The sequence below is a fragment of a genome, unplaced genomic scaffold (assembly GCF_019419815.1).
Source record: "Pyrus x bretschneideri cultivar Hongxiangsu unplaced genomic scaffold, Pyrus_bretschneideri_v1 Contig27, whole genome shotgun sequence".
Lineage (NCBI taxonomy): Eukaryota > Viridiplantae > Streptophyta > Magnoliopsida > Rosales > Rosaceae > Pyrus > Pyrus x bretschneideri.
In genome coordinates, this window is record NW_025999579.1 from 5,491,990 (window position 1) to 5,509,624 (window position 17,635).

General features: G+C 37.2%; 3 protein-coding genes across 3 annotated transcripts; 1 reads left to right on the plus strand and 2 right to left on the minus strand.

Annotated features, from left to right (window-relative positions):
• The first annotated feature begins 5,267 nt into the window (after positions 1 to 5,267).
• On the plus strand, positions 5,268 to 6,830 carry LOC103950052. Its single transcript, XM_009361206.3, has 2 exons — positions 5,268 to 5,639; positions 6,111 to 6,830. The coding sequence occupies exons 1-2, from the start codon at positions 5,546 to 5,548 to the stop codon at positions 6,599 to 6,601; spliced, it is 585 nt and encodes a 194-aa protein (XP_009359481.2). The 5' UTR covers positions 5,268 to 5,545; the 3' UTR covers positions 6,602 to 6,830.
• LOC103950053 (nucleoside diphosphate kinase 2, chloroplastic) lies at positions 6,779 to 8,841 on the minus strand. The gene is made up of 7 exons (XM_009361207.3): positions 8,564 to 8,841; positions 8,387 to 8,443; positions 8,027 to 8,113; positions 7,604 to 7,684; positions 7,368 to 7,480; positions 7,181 to 7,230; positions 6,779 to 7,080 (listed from the first exon to the last, which is right to left on the minus strand). Exons 1-7 carry the CDS (start codon positions 8,798 to 8,800, stop codon positions 7,013 to 7,015), a joined length of 693 nt encoding a protein of 230 aa, XP_009359482.3. The 5' UTR covers positions 8,801 to 8,841; the 3' UTR covers positions 6,779 to 7,012.
• A 2,565-nt stretch (positions 8,842 to 11,406) lies between these two features.
• Positions 11,407 to 13,061, minus strand: LOC103950110 (GRAS family protein RAD1-like). Its single transcript, XM_009361260.2, has one exon. The coding sequence runs from the start codon at positions 13,059 to 13,061 to the stop codon at positions 11,463 to 11,465; it is 1,599 nt and encodes a 532-aa protein (XP_009359535.2). The 3' UTR covers positions 11,407 to 11,462.
• Between the last annotated feature and the right edge of the window lie 4,574 nt (positions 13,062 to 17,635).

Sequence of the window (17,635 nt, forward strand, 5' to 3'; positions counted from 1 at the left end):
TTTTTTTCAGCTAGCTACGAGATCTGTAACTGTACTCTTTTACATGGAGTGTCCATTAATTTATTAAGTTTTGATCGCTAAATCTTAATTATTGAATTTTAATTAAAAAAATAATCAACGACTTAAAAAACACTGAATCATATTAGAAAACTTGGGGTGGACATAGATACAGAGGATCTGCATGCAAAGAAATACTAAACAATCTTATTATACATTTAACATGCATTAATTGATCACGAAAAATAACCACTTCATTTTCCAGCTCGATGTCGTTTGGTTAGAAGTTTTCTCAGCAATTCTTAATACTATTTCATGGTTTTGTGATTTACTGAGGATTGTCAAAACGCAGCAAATTTCCATGAATATTTGGTACTAGGTTTAAGCAAAAATTTGAATTTTCTGGTCATGTTGTAATATCTTAATGTGAAAGTACAGAGTCCAAAATTTAATGACGATAAATTCATGTCGTCCACTAATTATCTAATAGTTCATTGGAAAAAAAAAAAAAGTATTGGTACTCTTCTTTCCGTAAAATAGTTTTCCCTTTTTGTAAGTCTTACAAAACAAAATTTCGGTCAAGTCGATGAACCCTAACCAACGGAGAACACTTAATTACAGATCCAGTTTTCAAAAACAGTCTCGAACAAATCTTAGCCAATGTACAAAATACTCTTAAATAATACTATGATCGTATAAATTTTTTCATAAACAATGTTATTCATTGGAGAATAAAAAAAATAGATTAAGAGAGCATCTCAAGTTAGAGGCAAAACAAAATGTGCAGAGATTCTCGTGCATAACTAGTACTTTTCAAATGTTGTCAACATGTAACCACCACGCGGTGGTCAGTGGTTGGAGACGATTTATAGGTTCATATTTCACATTACACGTCTTAATTCGATTCATGACGCTGGTGAATTGCACGATGGTGGTCAGGGAGAGGCTGAAATACCTTTGTGAGTTTTTCCGACTCCCGAAATGGTGGATTGCCATGACAAAACCACCAGTTGGTCTTTTTTTTTTTAAAAAAAAAAAAGAAAAAGAAGAAGAAAAAAATGTTATCAATATTTGCATAACTAGTATGAGTAAATTGAAAATTCTATCATATTTCAGTGTATGATATGCAAAGAGTGAATGATCTAAATTCTTTTTATGTGATAAAAAAGTCAAAAGAATCTACTAATTTAAAATTTTGGTGCATACTTTTGTTATAAATTTTTTTTTTTATGCATACTAAGCTTTGGTGCTTAATTACAAATAAATAAATAAATAAATAACATAGTATAATCGAGGAAATAAACGAAGAAAAAAGATAAACAAAATAGTAAAATAAATTATTGCTTACAAGTAAGGTCGCATCACTTTTAGTGAGATATGATCACACGCACGATACAAACTAAAGACTTACACTAAACTGAGAACGGAAATCACCGATTAGACTCATCTACACGATGAGAATCAAGAATCAAGAATCAAGACTCAAGACAGACACCCTAGCCAAGACCAACTCACAATTTACCGTTTCCATTTTACTTTATTTAAAATGGTTCTATGCACGAAAGAAGATCTATGTACAGACTAATATTCGAATAGGGATAACCTTTATCTGAATTAATTTATGTTCATATTAATTTATCAAATTTAACCATATGTGACCAAACTACAAGTGCTAATATTCGATTCGAATAAGGGATAACCTTTGTCTGAATTAAATTATGTTCATATTAATTTATCAAATTTAACTTATCGAATGTGGCCAAACTTTTAAAATTTTGTCCTTTCAAATTTTGCCCATGCCCTGATGATTCTTGACTTCGCTAGTAGTTCCAGTTAAACAATTATTTACATGACTTGGAGAATGGAGGTCTCCATCAGTGTCATTCATTACATGCATACGCAAGATCGGATGCATGCATGGGCTTCAAATCTCCTGAAGATTTTCCCAACTACGTACTCAATTTAAAATTATGGACGGCAGTCCAGTTGGGATATGGATCTCATTTGAATCCAAATTGAAGGACTAAAAATCCTCATATCTTAATTATTCATCGTGCATTATGTGATTATAAATTATTTAATTTATTATATTAAAAATTAAATATAAATAATATCTGATAAAAATTAATCTCATAAAGTATGATAAATGATTAAAATATAAAAATTTCTAAAATTCTCACGTAACGGATCGGGAGAGAATTCTCTTCCGTCCAGTTGTGCTGGAGATTACATTGGACGAATTATATTTTATATTTGGAGATCATAATGTGATCTTAAACTTAAAAAGTGTCCAGTTGAAGTTAAGTGCGTGTTAAGGTTGCCGTACAGGTGTCGAAAATTGGAGGTGGCACGTGAGGTACACGGAGTTTGACAAAAGATTTGATGCCGGACACACTTCAAGTGGGTGTTAAAGTTACCGTACATGTGTCGAAAATTTGGAGATGGCACGTGAGGTGAAGGGAGTTTGACAGAAGCTTTGCTGCCGGAGACATAGGTTCAGAACTTCAGAAGGAACACATCCACTGTTCAATGTTTATTAAAAATAAATTAATTAATCAATTGTTCAGTATTTTAATATATCTCTAGGTTTAATTGCTTATTTTCTTTTGCTGGAGTTTATCATGTTGTGTTGCTAAGGCTTGGGTTTACTTCTTGAAAGGCTTCTGTGTCTTGCTCTCTGATTCTTGACAGGGTTTTACCATTTTCACTCTGTAAACAAGAAATTATTATGACAAATAAAAAAAGAACACGCGTGCAAAATAATTGTATTGTATTAATGAAAGATTAGGGTTTACAATCTCTATTTAGAATGTTTGAATCCTCTTATTCGATCTCCGGAGTTGAAAAGTGTGTGTAGGATTGTTGATCCAATGGTCACGATGACTTAATCTTGGATGAACAAATGTCGCAAGGTTTTGGCTTGTGGCGATGGAAGAATCGACACATGTGGTGGTGCTTGATGATTCTTCAAAGGTTTGGCGAACGCAGAGAGTTTTCAAGGCCTTTTGAGTGTTTGGGAATTTGGGAGCTTGGGAATTTTAGAGCTTCAACGTCTGGGTGTTGGAATAATTTTTTGGACCCTTTTCTTTGTCTTAGAGCCTTATAGTTAGACTTTCCAAGCCTTGATTACGGATGGATTCGGCCTTGATTGTAGACTTGATTAATTGATGAAAGAACCAGGACTCGATTTGAGACTTGTTTCATGATTTGACTTCATCAATTAATTTGTTTGATTTAAATCAAAATTATTAAAGAACAAATAAAGATCATTCTTTAACTATTTTGCCAAATGTCGTTGCATGACGCACTTAGTGACTCGTTTGGTTTTGATGAGTCACATGTCATATGTATAATTTGTGAGACAAATGTTGCATACCATGTAAGCCTTGACATGTCGAAATTTAATGTGTTGGAGAACATTTAGTTCACCGAAATTTCGACATCTACACATTCTACTGTGTCATGATTTATCGACTTCTTGTTGACGTGCGTTTTTAGACGACAAACTAGGACTTCGAGTGGATCTAAGTCATATGAACTTGGTACACACAGAACTATAGTAGTTCACCCATAATTGGACTACATCTATTGTTGTATATTGTGGTGTATTTGAGTATGCATAGACATATTACAATGGGGAGGCATAAGAGCCTTGTTACAGATAATTTGGGAGAGAAGAACCCTTGCTGCCTCTACGGCAGTCCCTTTTGTAGGCTTCTAAACTTTCTAAGGCCATCTCCAACCGATAGCTGGCCAGATGACTCGTTTTAGCCCTCTGGCTCTCCAAGATATTAATATTTTAATGAACAGTACAGGGTCATATTTGCCTCCGTCTTCAACCGAGGGCCAAAGGGCCAAAAAACCAAAAAAATTAGAACTTAAATTTAATGAATGGTTTAGGTATTTATAGGAAAAAAAAATTAGAATTTTTAAGAATTAAAAAAAAAAAAAAAAATTGAATACAATGGCTAGTTGACTAGCCGTTGTATTCAAAATTTTTTTTAAGCAATCATGTCGGTTATAACCGATATGAATGCTATATTTTTTGGCCAGCCCTCTAGCCCTCTCCGATTCCGTGGGACCCTCTCAGATTCCGTGGGACCCTCTCAGATTCCATAGCCCTCTAGCCTAGCCCTCAGTTAGAGACGGTTTTCGGGCTATTTTCGGCCCTCTGGACCCTTCGGTTGGAGATGGCCTAAGCTTCGTTGCAACGTGTGTGAAAAGGCTTGTACATTGTGTGACACCCTCCAGCAGCCCCATTTGATGCTGTTCAACTTATGTTGGAGATGGAGTTGGGTCGAAATGTTGGTGAAGTGTTTGGAAGACTCGATGTGGATCCTCTCGGCTCTGCCTCAATTGCACAGGTATTTCTACTCTTGAGGAATTTCTGGTTTGCCACAAGTCCCACCGTAGAAACTTACATTACTTTGCCTGATGTGCTTTACCGAGCAAGATTGAGAGGTGATAAAAGTGAAGTGTAAAACTAAACTTACAAAAAAACATAAGTCAACAAATTAAGCTCATGAACCACAAATCATACTAGCAAGTATCAAAACTACAACTCGATGAATATAAGAGCCAAACTGACCTGGAAAAGCAGTTAAGAAGAAGTTATAGAAGACCTCAAAATAATGCAATCTTCTTCCCGTAGAAATCGAAGATGATGAAGTTACCCATCTTCTAAAGCAAACCTTCTCCTCCCTGACAAAACCGTAATGCTCAAATCAATAATAGGTCTTTGATTTCAATATAGAGTGTGTATTTTGTGAGAGTAGAGGCTTACTATATATACACGTTCAATCTACTTGTCTCTCCTATTAGAATCTAGGTGGAACAATGACAAGAAATCCTTGTCCAACAATGAGTGCAAAAACTATAATGGAAACCGTGTTTCAATCCTAAAACGTCTGGAACAATTCAAAACCTCTTTCTATTAGACTTCTTTGCACCAATTTGAATCCAAATAGTCGGCTACAACATAGATTCTCATACTCATATTGAATCAAAGGAAACTGCGTAAAGTCTTTGGACCTCCAATTGCGTCACGTGTCTCAGTTGAGTCATTATGTTCCACTTTTGTCTGTTTTGATCATATTAGCTCTCAAATATTGGAAAGGCTATGTACTTTACAAACTAAATTGAAACACCAAAATGTAACACAAGTATAAGTTTAAGGACCACTACTGTAGTTAACCTAAATCATAAAACTATAAAAAAAAAAAAAAAAACAGTTCTACTTTGATTTATCTTCTTCTAAAACAAAACAAAAAAAAAAAAAAAAAATTCATCCTCTCTACCTAATACAAGCAAATTATTTACTTGTAAATAAAAGATCAGTCATGTCGGATTCCACCTTCCAATATTCTTGTTTTAAAATAATAAAAAAATGCAAAGGTCTGGCCCAGTCAATGCAGGCCACTAATAGGCCCGCCACAAAATGAAAGAGTTCAAAGCACGCTTCCCTCCATCACCCTCAGTTTTTGCCGCGCCCTTCCCTTTTCTGTGTCTCTCCTCAAAGTGAAAGACCCCGATCCAGAGAGAGAGAGAGATGTTTGGGAAGATAAGAGCGTCTTCTTGTCCGGCGGAAAGCTTGGAGAGACCGCCTTCCAAGATCCTCAAAGACGATTCTCTCTCCATCTACGGTAACACATCACTGTTTATCCTTCTATTACTCTTTCTTTTTATGATTTTTTTTTTAATTTTAATTTTTTGGGTTTTGGCTTGGGGCTTTGATTTTCACTAAAAAAACTCCGGATTTCGAATGTTTTGGCGACGGATTTTCCGTTGTGCTTGCTTGTGGGCACCGTTTATTTTGGCCTGCCAACTGTTTGATAATTTGCTTCACTTACATCTTTGGGGTGACTGGTCTGAGATCCGCTGATGGGTATGCGGAACCCAGTGAATCGCACCCCCATCAGCGATTCAGTTCGATTTATTTTCTTTTTCGGGGGAGCAAGTTCATCAATGGTTCGGAGTTTGTCCAGTAAAGTTCACTCATTTTCGGGCAAGCAAGAATGCTTAGTGTATTGTTTGGAACAAAATTTCACTTGGGGAACTATCTGCTAGGCCACGAACACGATTGTTGTCATTAATTTCCCTTTTCTTTGATGCAGAGGCTACACTCATGAAGCTCAAATTAGGTTCTAAACGCAATTTAAGTCCATGCTCTGATGAGGTAGGGGAGACAGATACTACCGGTTCTACTTCACGCTCTCCCGATTCTGAGCCAATGAAGATAGAGGCAAATTGTGCTTCTTCCGCTGGCACTTCACCGGGTTGTATTGAAGCCGCCAGCTATCCACAGGAGGAGTTTATGACACTAGACGCGGATTGTTCCTCACCAAGAAGTTCGACGAGTTTCAGTGACTGTCATTCTGCAGGAACCTTGAAACAGCAACAAGGCACCAACATTTCAGTTCTCTACCTCTTTTCGAAATTTAAGAGAGCTCAAGAGGCTAGCTGCTTGTTCTCTGGGGATGCGATGATGACAGAGAATGCAAGTATTTCTCCGAGTTCTAGCGGATGCCAATCTTCTAACAGCACAGAACAATCGGAACAGGAATGTGTGAACTCTTTACCTGCTAATCAAATATGTATGCTCTGAGTTGGATTTTACGATATGGACACGTATAGATGGATTTCATGTCTTGCTTCATTTTGCACTGGCGATCCGTTGTGGTCTTTATCTATATTGTTTGTTGAAGAACGGAGAGTATGATCCTGGAAGCCGATTTATTGTTGTAACTTGATATACCCAATTGAGGGATGAATAATGTTTATGTATGTGGAATCATATTGTAATTCATCATTTAGTTTGAAAGAATGTTAAGGTACAACACCGGCCAAAGGAATACAAAAAAATTCTTCAAGATTCAAAGTCACAGATTAACATGATAATTTATGACGGGTTATTGAATCGTCTAAGATCACATACATAACCGACACAGAGATATAGCGGTTCAGCAGACTCTTTCAAAATTGCGTCCGTTGCCAGAACTGATCATTTCGGTGAAAATCACTCCCTCAACCATGGTGCTTGAGCTGGTGTCCATTGACATAATTCACCTTCTTTGAACCAGAGAGCTGCATAGTTCAAATAGCAAACGAGGAAGAAAAGCGGGAGGGGTTCAAGACGAGAAATATCCATCACAAAGAGTAAATGATGCAAGAAGAGCAAGCCTACCTATTTCACGCTTGCCGTTTTCAGGGCTGTCGCTCCCATGAACCACGTTCCTGCCAAGATTTTCATACAAGATCTCGCCCAGTTAGAATCCACATGCCATCAGGTGAAAATAAAAGAATTACTTGTAACCTGATGCAGCTTAATGCACACATCAGTACTCAACTACCAAAACGTTAAAGAGCCCAACCTTCCTGTTTGAACAGCAAGATCCCCTCTTATAGTTCCAGGTTCAGCTTGTAGAGGATTTGTAGCCCCAATCAACTTACGTGCTGCTGCCACAACGCCAACACCCTCCCATGCCTTGCTAGCACAACGTCATGGTCAGTATTGTTGTACGAGAATACAGCTAAAATACAGCTCGTATTCATTGATTTCCATGTGACATAGACAGAATAGAGGAGAATTAGGATTACTTGTTCATACCATGCACACAACAGGGCCAGATACAATGTACTCGATCAATTTAGGGAAGAACGACTTTCCCTTGAGATCCTTATAATGTTCCTGAAACAACAAAACTCACGCACATAAGGGCACACAATCTAATTATACCAACTTTTCCATGAGTACATAATGCTCTTGAACATTGTAAACGAGATACAATTGTGTGTATCTGAAGAATGATTGCAAAGAATGCATAAATCATACTACATAACCCTCTATGCCTTGAGCTAAACAACTCAAAGCTTTTTCGGTTCCAAGCTGCTTATTATGAAATTCCCCTCTTGCTTAATTCATCAAGTAGGTGCATTAAAAAGTCATCACACAGAACTATTAGAATATCACAATGTACGTCTGAAAGCTTATTTCGGGTTTTTTATAAGGCAAAAATGAAAAGAGACGAACCTCTGCCAAGTCTTGGGGGCACTGGAAGAGCTTCAAGCCAGTCAGCTTAAATCCCTTCTTTTCAAACCTTGAGATTATCTCTCCAACCTAAAACAATTCAACCCCATATCACACATATTAACACTAAGAACACCAAGCTAAAATCGAAAACCCGAGATCTTCCTCTTCCCCAGTCAATTAATGGAAATAAATTAAAGTTCAAGCTTTTGTTTTTTCAAAATCCCAGACGCGAAGATTTCAGAACACAATCAAAACTTCGAAAATTTCATAATTTCATAACTGCCCCAAGTTTTCCAGCTACCAATCACCCTTAAAATTGAACAAACTAAAATACAAGATTAGAGAATTAAATTAGCTTACAAGGCCACGTTGAACTCCATCAGGCTTCACCATTATGTACGTCTCATCAACTTGTTCCTGAAAAACACAAAGCCGCCATTAAAATCCCAAAAATTCCAATTGGGTTTTTACTAAATGGAAAATTAAACAATGGGTTTTCAACAATTTTGAAAAATACGAAGAGGGTAGGAGGCAAACCAGTGAAGCAACCAAGTGGGGAAGAAAGATGCGAGGTTTGGCGAGGGTTTTGGCATGGGGACGAGCTGCGAAATATGAGAAAAGATGGAGGTTCGAAGGGAATGCGGATAGTTGGTGGTGGCGGGTGCGTAGGTTAGAGTTGCGGTCGGCAGAGGATAAGCTGCTGCAGGTACTTCTGCGTTGTAGGGATGAGGAAAAGCTTGGACTTGCTCCGCCAAACACTGCCACGGTTTCCATTCTGTCCCTCTGCTTCTCTCTTTCCCTGTCCCTCCCTCTCTCTCTCCACGTGTTTATACAGTGCATTTTTTTTGCACGAGGAATTTACTTTTTAAATTTCTTTCTCTATTTATTTTTGTTAATGGTTAGATTCCAAATCTATCTCAACTTATTTCAGGGTAAATATTAGTTTTAAGCTGAACTCATTTCTGCGATAAATTTAGACTATAATTCCCCTTAGGTTAGTGGGTTAGCCCATCCTGTATGTGTATATTTTTAGTTTTATATTTATAAATTCATTGAATTCAACGATTAAAATTTAATATGATCAAATTCAATGGTAAAAGAAAAAAAGATCTAATGATCCAAATTTAAATCCAACGGCTAAAGTAATTAAAAAAAAATTGTTGTATGTGTTTCATATTCTTTCATAGTGTTTCATAAGTTTCATGGTATCAGTTTAGTGATTTTTCAATATTTATCGAAATCTAAATATTTTTATGTTAAAATATTCATAAAATTAAATTACGATAATCTACATAATTCTTTTTTAAAAAAATTACTTTAAAAATCCAAAATTTATTTTTTAATGATCTCAAACTAAAAATTTAACTCAGAAGGGTTGGAGTAGAAAACATGCTTCTAAGTTAAAACCTAAATTTTTTGGATTTAAAATTTTAGGTTTTAACCCAATGGTTGAAGATGGTCTTAACAAAGGAAAAACTATATTTACTCCAAAGAATTTCTCTTGTGGATATGCCTTTCAAATAGGGATGGGTTTAAAAAACCGAAATTTAAAAATCCAAACTGGACACTGAATCAAAGCTTAAAAATCGAAAAAAGCCAAACTGAATTAGAATACCCCAATCGAATTGAAATCTGTTGTTTCGGTTTCAATAGTTCGGAAACTGAACCAAACAATCCTTAAAACGAAATTGTTTTACCTACACACATCTAAACGTTATCATTTTACTTTATCCTATGAATAAACAATGTGGTTCAAAGTTTTCCCCCCACTTTCAATCATTTGCACTGCTGCGGGAGCAAGCATACAACTTGGAAATTGCTCATATGCATTGGAATTGGAATAATAATGGCTGTGTGCATTGAATTACATGGAAATTTGTTAAGTCCATTTAGGTTATGATGAGAGTCTTTTTGGAAGTTGTAACATCTATTTTTTCCTTATCTTTACTCTCTTTAAATTATAATGTAATACAAACATTTTGGGAGACTTGAATGAATTAAAATATATTTGCTTAGTGCAATCGAAGTTATTTGTTTCTCCTTTCTAAATTAAGTGTTAGACTTGATCATATCAAGCGAATCCACAATTACTAACGTCGAGAAAACTTCGTTGCCCTTGTTTGAGCGATCCCCAAGTTCTATCCTTGTCTCTTGCCTCTTAGAGACCCTCGGTTTTTTCATGCATCATGCACTCTCTCACTTTGTGCTCCTCCTCAATCCTCACCTTCCCTCATGGCCTCTCCTCTGTACGCACCTTAGTGTTTTAAAAGGAAGAAAAAACAAAGTCGAAACCAAATTGAACCGAAAAAATTGAATAAAAATCAAACCGAATAGAAAAATGAACCGAACCAAACCAAATAGTAGTTTTGATTTAGTTTCCGGTTTAAACAAAAAACTAAAGTAGATAAAACTGAACCCACCCCTACTTTCAAATAATGCCAAGCCTTTGTGAAACTCATACACCTTTGAATTTTCATTTTTAATTAAATAATACGTTGTATCAATAATGTTACAGTCACCAAATTTGTTCACCAAATAATCTATGAATTTGTGTTAATAGTTTATTTGTTAGTAATACATAAGGTTTTTAACCTGGAACCATATTGGAATTAATCAAACATTGCTACGTCATTTTGAGTACAATTTGGTATTCCGAACAGTACTCTAACTTGTATATTCAACTGAAGTTTTAACGTACTTTGCTGTATGTATGATGTCTCTATTTGTAATTGATTCTATTTGTACAGATTTCTGTTTCTCTTCACTTGAAAGTGGAAGGTCTTATTCGATATCAAATTAGGTTACACATTGTATGGCTAAGCCAAACTCCCTCTTTTTTTAGTGTAAAAATATCGATGTACTAAAAAAACAGTTCTGCAAAATGAGGAAGACAGTTATGTGGAGCACCAGCAAATTGTATGTTCTTCAACATAATGACAATGCATAATTAATAATCAAGCGAATTGTTCTACAAAATCTTAACTCTTTACAGTGGAAAGTTGAGATTGGCTTTAGACTCTTTTTTGTGAGAGACAGTGTGGAACTTTCATAATTTCCATCACTAAGATTGTCACCTTTGATCATTAATTAAAAAGAATGAAAGAAATTGTTATTAGGTACAATTGAAATAATGTTAATTTCAGCCTAAAATATGCACACCAAGGAGGCCATTTCCTCTTTATTCCATCATTTAATCACCCAAAATAGCTCAAAATTCAAGGCCAAACCCACTTATTTTCTAACTGTTCCAACACAGTTTTGCAGCCAATGACACAGAAGACAAAGTAGTCACCCAAATCTGCTTTCCAAGATCCCTGGAATTGTTTTATTGGAATCGGTGTGAAATGTGAGTTGGGATTTTTTTATTTTTTTATTTTTTTTTTCTGGTTTTTTAACTGAATTTTGAGCTGGGATTTCGGACCCGAAAAATGTTTGATTAGCATTTCCAGCAGGAGGCAGCAACAATGGGCTTAGATTTCCAACCAAGAACCAAGCAACCCTTCTCTTCCAGAATAGTGTAGCCCTCACAGACCTTGATCTTCCCAAGCCACTGCTTTGCCTGTGCCAGCATCTTAAACGGCGTAGCCTGAAACCCTGCACGGCTCATCCTCCGGCGCCACTGATCAACCCTCTCGTGCCTCTCCACCCTTGCCGGCCCCTCGCAGCTGATTATGTTCTTAATCTCCTCAGCAAAGTAGAACTGCTCCATCTTCGCGCGCCTCGTGTCATATTTTGGCAGCATGGCATCTAGGGAGTCAAAGATTGCAGAGTAATAATGCAGTGCCTCCATAAACCTCCCCAAAAAAAAAGGTCCATTGTGGCTTGAGTCTTGCTCCACAAGAACCAAGATTTTCGGCGAAAGTTCATGGACCATCTGCAGGACAGAATTGAGAGCTCCTCTGCTTTCTTTCACCACACAATGCAACTGAAGAATGCTATTGACAACAAGGACTTCACCATCATACATTTTAATGTCCTCCGGACGCAGGTTTTCCAAGTTGCTTTCCACCACAGAAAACTCCAGATTTATTCCCAAGCTGTCGGCATAGGCCTCGAGCTCTTCTCCAATGATTTGCAATCTGTCACCGTAAAGGCCAACACCGGTTATTCTAAGGCGTGTAGGCGGCTGGTCTGTGCGTGTGGCAAGGCTCTCGATCAAGCCTCGCCACTGGTCTCCATGTGGTAGACCAAGGGTCATCCCAAGGTCTACTACATGAACAAAACTCTCTCCCTCAAAGGCTTCCAATATTGATGAATTGGCCACAAAGTGACCAAACTGAATGTGGGGGCATATCTCATAAACAAGGCGCAATGCCTCTTCCTTCTTGTCCAAGGCAAAGTCTTTTGTGCTCATCGCGGACCCAATGAACCTTACTGCCCCGAGTGGTTGAACCAGAGCGAGGCGGTTGGCAAGGCCTTGGACAAAACATGATGCCACACGCTGGAATGAAGAGCCAAAGACCAAGGCATTGGCCCGAAGCTCATATAGTAATGCAGAGGCATGTGACTTGTCACGACAAGCAACAGCTTCAGCACAAGCAATTAGGAGCTGAACAAGCCTCATCCCATCAGCAGTTCCGTCCTCCTCCTCTCCATTTCCCTCAGCATTGGACATCACTGTCGCTGCCTCCTCAACAGCTTCAGCTGCAAGGTACCTTTGTGTGTAAGTCCAAATATGGTCCCGGAAATGAAGCCTTGGCAAGGTATTCAAGCTATTCGTGCTGCTTCGGCGACTGAGGCTGATGTCAGTAATGCAACTATCTCCGCTTCCTACACCACTATAAAGACTGTTATGACTTGACATAGAGTCGGAGATACTTGTAGTCCATTTCAGCCTCTTATGGTTTCCGCTTTCATCCGAGTAAGGGGGGGTAGAAGCTGTACCGCCCTCCTCCAGCAAGGGCGTGTGTGGATAAGGATAGCAAGTCATGGCTGAGGCAGCTGAGTGAGTACTGAGATCAAGGACACTCATTTTATTAGTCCTTTCATGATTGATCATGTACTCCTCAGGCAGTAAGTTTCGGCTCGGTGCCATTTCTCGAACGTACCCTTCTTTTCTCCCTCCTTTTTTTCTCAAAATATATTCAACAAAGCTCTGAAAGACCCTAATCCCAAGCAGCAAGGACTTAAATAGCCAGCTTTCCTTGTTATTTGGAGATAACAAGGGAGATTATTACAAAACTCGAAAGAAGGGAAGAGTTTGGACAGATGGTGTGTACCTGCACAAAACATCATGAGAAACATCATCAATAAACTTTCATAGACCTCTCCAAGGACAAGGCTTGCCTATGTCACATTAGAATAATCTTGAATTTTACATTTGTCATCTCCTAGGAGGTACTTTATCCATAATCGAATCACCTATTAGGGTTTATGTCATGTTTTGCATTGTCTTATTCTATAGGGCATCCTGCCCATTGAACCTCTTTTAATCTTTCTTACTCCTCAAAAGATAAGCTGTCTTAAAGTTAAAGAGACATCCAACAGTCCAATACTAAGCACATCAATAATGACCCTAACTTGACCACCTGTGTAATTCAATAAGTGCGGGCTGGGTTTTATATAAAAAGCCTTGATGCAATTAGTGTAACCATTCAATATAAGAGGGATGTTCCTCACGTTTCCGATGCGAGACATCCTTTAACAAGTTGTTTTGTGAGTCATTTCAAATACATCAATCTAGATTCCATGTCGGTGAGGAAGTGCTCCAATCGGCTTTACACCTCTCCAATGTTTTTGGGTAAATTAAGGTTTCTTTATTGCGGAAAACAAGGTTGTTTCTTACTGCCCTTTTCAGTACTTAGGTTTTGATGATTCCTAGAGTGCTGATTTTTTCTAAGTTTTATTGTCATCGATTGTACATTCCAACTCTCATCGTCTTCGATTCACCGATTCGAATTTCCGTTTCCCCACGTATTTACGTACTCAATTACGAACAATTTAAGCATGTGTGAGGGCAAATTGTAGGCCGATTTATGAACAATTCAATGAGGATTGTGGAACTTTGTAGCATGCAGACCAGACCAGCTGCCTTCCCCCCATGCATTTTTCTTTAAATTATTCTTTTGCCGGCTTTCATGAACACAAAGAGAAAGAAACAAGCAGATGCATGTAAAAATGGAGGTGCATTGCGACGCAATAGAGCCCTCTACGTTTCTATATGTTGCATCCTTGTATTATGTTCCGATTATAAAACAAATAATTTGTGGATTTTTCTTCATTTTTATAATAACAACTTGCGTCATCGATCGATAGGATCAGTGTAGCATATTCTAAGGGCTTCATATTTTGCAACAAGAAACTGAAAACAGCTAGCACGTATGTATGTTGCCTGGTCAAGTTATTTAGAATAAGGGGAAGCTGCTGTATAGATCAAGCTTTTGTGCAAATGTAGCAGGAAGGTTATATAAGAACAAGAGGATATTCGAGATAAAGTACGAGTGGCCGCAATTGAAGATAAAATGAGAAGAAAATCGATTAAGGTGGTTTGGACACGTGAACCGAAGACTTACAAATGCTCTGGTTAGAAGATGCGACCATAAGACAGAGGCTTAGGGCAAAATGGTAGGTGAAGACCTATGAAGACTTGGAAAGAGAATTTATGAAAAGATTTAGAGTACTTGGAGCTGACAGAAGACTTGAGCAAAACCCAGCGTAGTAGCGTTCTAGAATTTATACAACCGATCACATTAGGGGAATAAGGCTTGATGGTTGTTGTTGTTGAAGATTAAGCAACAACACAATAAAATTATTACTTATGAGATATTTTTTTATATAATTAAATATGCTAGAAAATAATCATACCAAAAGAAATTTGCTTTGGATCGATTCACTACAAATAAATACGAACAATGAACTTATTCAATATGTATATGTTTATATACTTATATATATATATATATATATATTAACAATGAAAAAGACCCACTAAGTACCTTTATAAAAATATAAATTGTATAGAAATAGAAATGATATCGATTTGGACAATGGTAATTTTCTTTGTTTGTATCTATAAATAAATACACTACAAACATAAATTGACCCAAAAGAAGTAATAGAGCAGAAACATCAATTTCCCTCTTCATTTGAATTTGTTGGTTCTGGGTGTTCAGTTTCTTACTAAGAGCGATGTATTAAGTTAAAATTGTGTGTGTGTATTTCTTGGCTAGCTGGGAATGACGCGGTTCCAGGGAGGCAGTGTTTTGATCATCAGGCCTGGATATATTTCTATTGGTTCATTTGATTTTGACCCATCTAATTGAAAATTGACTTGGGAGTTTCATTTTTCATTGTTCCCTGTCCTAGCTTAATGTCACATTGAAAGGGTTAAAATGTTAAGAGAGCGTTTATTGCACCGGACTATCTCGGACTGGACTAAGTTCAGGGACTAACCTGGATTGGCTTAGATTAGATTAAGCTAGACTAACTCAGTGAAACGTTTGTTGCAGTGTCAGACTAAAAAGCTGGACTAACAATAAATTATTATTATATTCTATTTTTTTTTTCCTATTAAGAATAACAAAATTAATAGATTAAAGAAAGAGGATATCTCCTTCGTCAAATTGCTGGTGTTCCTCAACAACTTGGAAGTTACAAAATTTCCAATAACAAAAGGCTTAACCCTGATCATGAAGATAAGCAATTTGGAAGTTACAAAATTTCCAATAACAAAAGGCTTAACCCTGATCCTGAAGATAGACCTCCGCTGCTAAAGACCAATTCCCAAATTTTCAAATATTTTGATTATTACAAATAAAAAGTACCCAGAACCCTAAACATACCCAATCCCCATCCTTCTTGCCCTCAGATTCCTATACCCATGGCCATATATGCAGCTGAAGATAGACATCGACGGCTAAAGGCCGTTATCGAAGAGCCGAGCTTGATCAAGCAAAGAAATCGCAAGACTATAGAATCGATCCGGTTTGAGATTCGCACCCAAGGCAACCGCCAAGAGGAACTCATCAATTAATTTCCCAACGAGCTTGATCTAGCAGAGAGAGAGGTAGAGACAGAGATAGATGAGGAAAGACGAAGAAGGAGGCATCGAGTGAGGAAAGTGAAGAAGGCATATCGTAGTCCTTGGGAATCCCATGGTTCAGCACGGGATCCCATGGTTCAGCACGAGACTATTTTGGACAATCTAAAGAGGTCTGGAGTCCACACAAGTCCGGTCTAGTCTCATTTAAGTTAGTCCCCAAGCATACCAAATATGGGACAATAATCCTAGCTAATCCAGTTCCACTTAAGAAGGTGAAACAACCACACCCTAATTATATTAGAGATGATTAGCATGGGTAGAGTAATTAATAAATGCATGGCAATTTTAAAGAGAGCACGCAAAATTATCATTGAAAAATGAGACCACGTCTAGCCATTGTAGAAACGTGACCACGACACTCGCTAGACGAGACGACAAAACAACACTATCTGAGAAGGGAACCACTGGTCGGCTCATTCCAATGGATGACACTCTGGCCAAATCAATCTGCAATGTTGCCACTCTAGTTGGATCCACAATATCTACCATTAAGGGAGGCGGTAGGGTCTCTCCATATTTGAAAGGCACGTGTGGTGGAGCAAACGTCAAATATGATTGCCTCATGAGCATTGGCGGAGCCACATCAAGGGTTACGGTGGGCTGTAGCTTAGGAAGGGTTTGTAACAGTATGTATAGTGTAGAATCTAATATAATAGACAAAAAAAATGTAAGAAATTATTTTTTTTTAATGAAACTAGCCCATTAAGTTTTTAGCACAACTAAAAATATTAAAGTTATAATGAAAATTGTGATGTCACTTTGTTTAACATTATTCTGGTTTTATCCAGTAGGTTTTATATTATTTTCAATCAATTTTTTAAAGATTGCCTTTATTTCTACTTTCATTGTTTTGTTTCGTGCTAGTTGTGTGATTGTAGTTGAGATAGTCCATATATCAAGTTTTCTATCTTTGTTTTATGTTTGCATCTAAATATGTGTGAAACTTGATGATTTATTGTAAGTTTTGCAGTTTGTATAGTTGTTCAGCCGCCAGATTTGCTCAGCCAAGGCAATGCCGTCGTCAGACCTCACAAGGTGGCAGGATCATACGAGTAGTGGGATAGTATCTCCACCACGGAATAGAGCAGGTGGGTCCAACCCACCAACAGCCCCGAATCCAAACCCAAACTCCGAATCCAGCCTCAAATCAAGGAAGAGACCTTGAAGGGCATATGACCTTGATCTGGGTAGCAGGACTGGTTTAGAGATTTTTGAGGCCCGGGACGACGTTAAAGAATGTGCCCTCATTTCATATAAAAAAAATATTTTTTTTCACACGTAAAATATCGATAAAATTATATTTAAAAAAAAAAAACACTTCAAACTCAATAATTTAGAAATACATAATAATTAATTTATTTTGTATCAAGAGAAGGAAACTAAAAAACTTCAGGCCTTCAGTAGATAGAATATGAGTTTGTTTTCCATCTGAACTTTTAAAGTGTTTTTGTATAAATTGTGAGTTATTTTTTCTTATTTACTAACCTCGTCAATATAAGACTAAAAAAATATTAATGTTTTTGAGTCTTTAAGGATATGTATAAGTAATGAATGAACACTAAATTAAA